General features: G+C 39.8%; 1 protein-coding gene across 1 annotated transcript; it reads left to right on the forward strand.

Annotated features, from left to right (window-relative positions):
* The first annotated feature begins 1,124 nt into the window (after positions 1-1,124).
* On the forward strand, positions 1,125-4,702 carry COXFA4L3 (cytochrome c oxidase associated subunit FA4L3). Its single transcript, XM_055436409.2, has 5 exons — positions 1,125-1,231; positions 1,370-1,430; positions 1,751-1,836; positions 2,746-2,806; positions 4,344-4,702. The coding sequence occupies exons 2-5, from the start codon at positions 1,395-1,397 to the stop codon at positions 4,410-4,412; spliced, it is 252 nt and encodes an 83-aa protein (XP_055292384.1). The 5' UTR covers positions 1,125-1,231; positions 1,370-1,394; the 3' UTR covers positions 4,413-4,702.
* The last annotated feature ends 2,055 nt before the right edge of the window (positions 4,703-6,757 follow it).

Consider the following 6,757-nt stretch of genomic DNA (forward strand, 5'->3'; position numbering starts at 1 on the left):
AACTATTGAATAAAGTCAATTAGGTCTTAAAATTGACTCCGTTGAATTTTATTTTTTAACACTATATACAATTTATACATTTTAAAAACATTTTAATCTGAACATTTTCAAACATTTAGTAATATAACAAACTCCCACATATCACCTAGATTAAATAATTAGTATTTTGCTAAATTTGCTTCATTTGTCTTTTAACTGAAGTATTTTACAGTAAATCCCATACATCATATTTCTTAATCTCTTTAAAAATGTGTTTAAAAAAAAGCCCATAATACCATTATCACACCTGAGTAAACACAACAATACTCCTTTAATATTTCATCTCTGGTCTGTATTTAAGTTTCTCTAATTGCCCCTAAAATTTCTTTTTACAGTTGGTTTGTTTATATTCAAATAAATATCCTCACCTTTGGTAAGATTTTTCAAAGTCCCTTCAGTTCAGTTCAGTTCAGTCGCTCAGTCGTGTCCGACTCTCTGCGACCCCATGAATCACAGCATGCCAGGCATCCCTGTCCATCACCAACTCCCGGAGTTCACTCAAACTCATGTCCATCGAGTCTTAGGGATGAGCTAAAACCGGACAAGACAAAGCCAGCCTTCAGGGGCGTCTAAGAAATCTTCTTTTGGAAATCTCTCCAGTTGATTCTTTTTATTTCTTCTCCCTCACATCCTGATTTTTTTTTAATGGTAAAAAATCAAGACAAAGAGGAATTATTCTAAAAGAACTTTACAGTTTATATGTGTGCCACATCCCATTTTTGGAGCTTTTAATGTGACTTGGATTAATTCTAATTTACTTGCCTGCACCAAGGAGCCTCCCATGGGACCCCCGTTTCTGCGGCTCCTTTGCGGGATCTCCTTTTAGAGGGGCTGCTTTTCACCAGCTTTGACTATCCGAGCCCTCCCGGTTCTCAGTTGCAGGGGCGCTAACGCTCAGCCTCGGGTCGCTCCGAGCGGAGGTTGAGAACCGTGGCGGGCGGCAGGGGGCGCTCGCGTCCGGCTGCGCGGCGACTGAGGACACGGAGTCCCGCAGGGGGCGCCCGGTTGCCGGGCACCCGGCAGGGAAAGCGAGTCAAGCCCCGCACGGCCCCCGCGGGTCCCGCGTGACCAGAACGCTCCGGCCGGCCTTCCGGAGCGGGCGGGGTTGGTATATAAGGCGCGGGGGTTGAGGCCAGGCTTCGGTTCTGGGCGTTAGCATCGTCCGCTCGTGAGGTCCCGCCGGATCCCCCAGGTGAGCCTCCCTCGGATGAAGGCGCTGACCATCTGGCTCGAGGCTGGCTTTGCGATACGTTAGCCGGTTTGGCGCCCACCAGGTTGAGTCCTAGTAGCTGAGTTTTGATCAATATCTTGGATTTTCCCCCCCCTATAGATTTGGATTGTACTCTTAAACCATCATGGGCTTTTTCCAACTCCTGATGAAAAAGAAGGAAGTAAGTTTTTAAAGCAATTGAAAATTTTGACTAAAAAGATTAACTTTTATTTTTTAACTTATTTTTATTTATTTTTTTATTATTGGAGGCTAATTATTTTACAATATTATACTGGTTGGTTTTGCCATACATTGACATGAATCCGCCCCGATTTCCCCCTCCCCAATCCGCCTCCCACCTCCCTCCTCCCCTTATCCTCCCTCTGGGTCAAAGATGAACAAATGGTGCCGATTTGGAGAAAATACAAAATGATATAGAGCTATTCTGTTATATTTCAAGTGTTTCGCATTGAAACATCGGAATATTTTATTCTCTGTTAGCTTATTCCTTTGGTGTTTTTCATGACCGTGGCAGCGACTGGAGCTTCGTCATTTGCTATGTATTCCCTTCGAAAAACCGATGTGATGTAAGTAAGCATTCATCATTTATAGAAACGTTTTTAGTAGTGTTAGGCTGACCTTCAGTTTATGAAATGCATGTATCAGTTTCCTGGTTTTTCCCAGAGAGTAAGAATGTCGAATTGTGAATTGGGAGTACAGGGCCAGAAAGCATCCAGGTTTCAGAAGGCTATTAAATGATGATATTGATGGAATAAGTTTGTTTCTTGTATCTAAATATCCTTTCATCCATTTCAACCTTTCATCCTCCTCTTCTCCTGCAGCAAAATAAAGTTTTTTTTTTTAAACATACATTTTGAAATGTAAAATTCTTGGATAGTCTTTTGGGATATATATCATCAATCTTAAATCATCATTTTAATGACATTTTAAAATGTCAGTTTACTAGAAAGGTCTTTCCTACTGTGGTAAAGTTGACTGATTCAGTTGTCTACAATAAACCTAATTTCAGCTCTGGATATAAGGTAAAATACCATGTATCCTGGAATATAAGGAACAGAAAAACTTGAAACTCATCTTGGCCCATGCAGGGCTCCATAGGCGGTGATGGGAGGTTCTGGCAGTTCACCACCTACAGGGTTCAAGCTGAGCCCTTCTGCCCCTCCCAGAAACTGGGGCAAGAGTTTATCTGCTTGCTCTTAGCCTGGCACTTCCGCGCTCATTGCTCTCAGCTTATGAAAACATTTTTCAGTCTAGCCCCATAAAGGCACTACAGACCTTGTACCCTGCAGAGGAATTGATCCTTAATGTGTGAGCCAAACTGTGAAGCTTTTTAAAGAACTGTTCCATCAATTTCAGTTAGTGATGAATGCCTAAGTATGCACTCTGAGTCTGTCCCTAGAGTAGTATAAACCCGATATCAGAGTTGGTTTAAAGGCACTTACTTTAATGTTTAATCAGCTTTCTTTTTCTTTTAGCCTTGATCGAAAAAGAAATCCAGAACCTTGGGAAACTGTGGATCCTACTGTACCTAAAAAGGTACTGCTACATTAAAATATGATTTATACTTAGCCCAAACCTTAGCACCTTTGTCTGCAAAACAGATGTAATACCTTTCATGTTTAGGGTGCCATTTAGTGTAGTGTTAAAAGAGAGTGCTGTAGGATTGTGGAGATCTAGTTCACATCCTTACTCCATTATTCACAGGTGATTTTAGACAACTTGGTCTCTCTGAAGTTCTCAGAATCTATAAAATGGACACAGTAATAAGGCCCTGCCTTAGAGATTAGAGACTTCAAGAAGATAAAGCCCTGTAGCACAGTGTCTGGCCCATAGTAAGCACTCAGATAATTAACTTTTATCATTACTGTGATACATCATCTCCTTTTTAACTTAATTTTTATTTTATGTTGGAGCATAGTTGATTTCCAGTGTTCTGTTACAATAGTTTCAGGTGTACAGCAAAGTAATACAGTTATATATGTACATATATACACATACATACGTATATCCATTCTTTTCCAGTTCTTTTCCCATATAGGTTATTACAAAATACGGAGTAGAATTTCCTGTGCTATACATAGGTCCTTGTTGCTTATCTATTTTATATATAGAAGTGTATATATGTCAGTCCCAGACTTCTGATTTAGCCCTTCTCATCCCCGCCCCTTTCCCCCTTGGTAACCGTAATTTTTTTTTTGAAATCTATGAGTCTGTTTATGCATAATCTCATTTTATCCACTGTTTATCAAAAGTTAATATAAGGTCTATTGTGATAAATAACAGGAACTCCTAAAAACAGCAGTGGCATTCTCTGTAAGCAAAATTGGCTAATATCCACTCATCCAAATGAGTAGATTTTTAAGACTATTGAAAAGATTTTTTTACATTTTAAATATTTTGGAAGTAAACATGTAGTCTGTTGGAATGAACACGACTTAAACTGTCTCCAGAAAGTTACGTGTGTGTGTGTGTGTTTGTGTTTAAACAAAGCATTCAAATGACACAGCTTGACTTAGAGAAGGCCGTTTAGGATCTTTAAATCTACCTACATGTCCCTGTTCCTGGGGGAATAGAAAACTTGTGCGAATAAATGAGAATCTCTGAATGTGAGTTCTTTGGAAGTCAAGACTTGTCCTCAGCTCTCTGTCTTCCCCCTTATCGTGTAACTTGAATCATTTGTACCTTTGTTGAGTAAATACAGTGAGGAAATTTTAAGTGCCTAGCTCTGTGCTAGGAACATTATATAGCCACTCACACAGAACAGATACACTTTTTGAGCTTGTAGTTCACATAAAATCATAGGAAATAAAACAATCTAGAACCTGTTAAGTGAAAGCGGGGTAAATGTATATGACCTTTCTGTCTAATCCTGTAACACTCAGGAACCCAAAGACTTTGTTTAGAGGGACAGAACCAGTACATGTTACTGTTTTAATTAGAGATGGGAAGAGGTGATTCTTTGGCTACAAATGTTATGGTGATACTTTTTCCAGAGGGAACTGTGTACAGATCTGAAAAGGGGACCTGAGGATGGACAGATCCTAACAAAACATTTTGTTTATTTTTTTTAAAGCTTATAACAATCAACCAAGAATGGAAGCCTATTGAAGAGTTGCAGAAGGTCCGAAGGGCAACCAGGTGAACAGTCCTCGCCTTTTTCTTCCAAAGAGTACTCTATGAATCTAGTGGAAACACTTCTGCACAAACTAGATTATGGATACCAGTGTGCGGAAATGCTTCTGCTACATTTTTAGGGCCTGCCTACGTTTTTGGACTCTGGATAAGGAATTATAAAGGTAGCACAGCATAACCCACAGTCCCAAAATAAGATTCTATGTTGTTTTGTGTATTGAAAATTTTCTGTTTATGATGCCTAAATGTTTTCCTATAAAGATTTATTAAATTCACTTGTCTATAATAAAATACCATTTGTGTGAGATTTCATAAAGATCAGGTACATATTTAAATGGAGGGGAAAGATTTTTTATGGGAGATAAACACATTTTGAAGCATGGAGATTCACTTTTAAATTTTATTTATTTTTAATTTTTTAAAAATCTTCTTTTTTTTTTTACTTATTTTTTTGTATTTTGGTCATGCCACACGTCATGTGGGATCATTCTCCCACTAGGGATTGATCCTGGGCCTCCAGTGAAAGCTCTGAATCCTAACCACGAGGCCACTAGGTACCTTCATGGAGCTTCATCTTTTTAAAATAACACCCAGTGCAAATTTCTGTGTAATTTTTCCAAATTCATTCATTCACCAGAGATCTGTTGACTATCTGCTGTTAGCCGCACACTGTTCTCATGCAGCCAAGATAAATCAATGAACAAAACCAAGTTTTGGAGGGAGAGGAGTGAAAGATGGCAAGTACAATGAGGAAAGTGAAGACGAGATGGAGTATGAGACTTTGGGATTCGTCTTGGAGGAAGTACTGGGATTCTGGCGATGGTGGGAATGCAGCGTAGGTGAGACTGGCCCTCCAGATGCCAAGGCTAACAGTGGTGCTCATGTGGGGAGGGGAGGATGGAGAGCACCCCACACGTTTGGGGATTCTCTTCACTCTGGCCAGTGGTCCAGGGAGATCAAAGATGCAATCAAATCCAGCATGACCCTTGACGCTCCGCTCCCCCTTGACTGTTCCTGAAAAGGAGACCAGATAGAATACAGCTTTTCATAAACTTTAAAAAAAAATTGAGATATAATTCACAGAGTATAGTATTTAAAGTTCACAATTTAATGGATTTTTAGTAAATTCATGAAGTTTTACATTTCCAACACCTAATTCCAGAACACCTTCATCACCCCAAGAGAACCTACTTCTGGTCCCTCTGTCCCCAACCTCAGGCAAACACTAATCTTTGTCCCTATGGATTTGCCTATTCTCTGCACTTCAGATAAATAGAATCACACCTTAATAGACCTTGGTGCTTAACTCTTAACAGCATAATGTTTTCAGGATCCATCTGTGTTGTAGCATGAATCAGTGCTTTGTTCCTTCTTATGGCTAATATTCCATTATGTGAATATGCCACATTTTGCTTATCCATCAGCCAACAGACATGTGGGTTGTTCCTACCTTTTAGCTGTTATAAAGAATGCTGCTGTGAACAGCCATGTGCAAGTTTTTGTATAGCCACACATTTTCATTTCTCTTGGGTATATACCCAGATTCGTTGGCTCTTATAAAAATCATAAGTCCCTTTTTATTAATTTCCATCTGAACATAATAGAAATTTAAGAGAAGGGCTAAATTCTAACCACCTTCAGGGCAATAAAAATTAGCTAGATCTTACTAGAGACTTGGCAATTCTGAAAGGATTAAAGCAAGACTACTTTTGCAACTTCTGCTACTTCCTTATCACCTCAAAATTTCCCAGATAAAAATCTCTGATTGTTGATCTCAAGGAATTACATGTACCAATTATGGAGTACAATTTTATTTGCTTAAGCTTCTAAAGAGCATTGTGGCACTATTCAGTTCAGTTCAGTTCAGTTCAGTCGCTCAGTCGTGTCCGACTCTCTGCAACCCCATGAATCACATCACACCAGGCCTCCCTGTCCATCACTAACTCCCGGAGTTCACTCAGACTCATGTCCATTGAGTTGGTGATGCCATCCAGCCATCTCATTCTCTGTTGTCCCCTTCTCCTCCTGCCCCCAACCTTTCCCAGCATCAGAGTCTTTTCCAGTGAGTCAACTCGTCACATGAGGTGGCCAAAGTATTGGAGGCAAATAAAAATGAACAGCCTTGTGATGGTTGGCCAATTAGGGGAGCAAATTGTCGTGTTTGGGAGGGGGGACTGTGCCTTTCAACTTTAAAACACAAGTCTGATTGAAATGCAGTGGCTTTACAAGATGAACAAGGCGGTGGAAGGTACCATGCAGTGGGTTTGGGAGGGGAAAAGGCCAACAGCAATATTGAAACGTACATTTCAAAAGATTTATTGATTTTATTTTTGATAGTGTTCTCAGCATTTTCCC

The sequence above is a fragment of the Moschus berezovskii genome, chromosome 9 (assembly GCF_049115385.1).
Source record: "Moschus berezovskii isolate FMDL1 chromosome 9, NW_MosBer_1.0, whole genome shotgun sequence".
Classification (NCBI taxonomy): domain Eukaryota; kingdom Metazoa; phylum Chordata; class Mammalia; order Artiodactyla; family Moschidae; genus Moschus; species Moschus berezovskii.

Coding starts and splice junctions, on each gene's coding strand:
- COXFA4L3 (XM_055436409.2), top strand. CDS start 1,395: ATGGGCTTTTTCCAACTCCTGATGAAAAAGAAGGAA. Junction 1,431..1,750: donor TCCTGATGAAAAAGAAGGAA/GTAAGTTTTTAA, acceptor ATTCTCTGTTAG/CTTATTCCTTTGGTGTTTTT. Junction 1,837..2,745: donor CTTCGAAAAACCGATGTGAT/GTAAGTAAGCAT, acceptor TTTTTCTTTTAG/CCTTGATCGAAAAAGAAATC.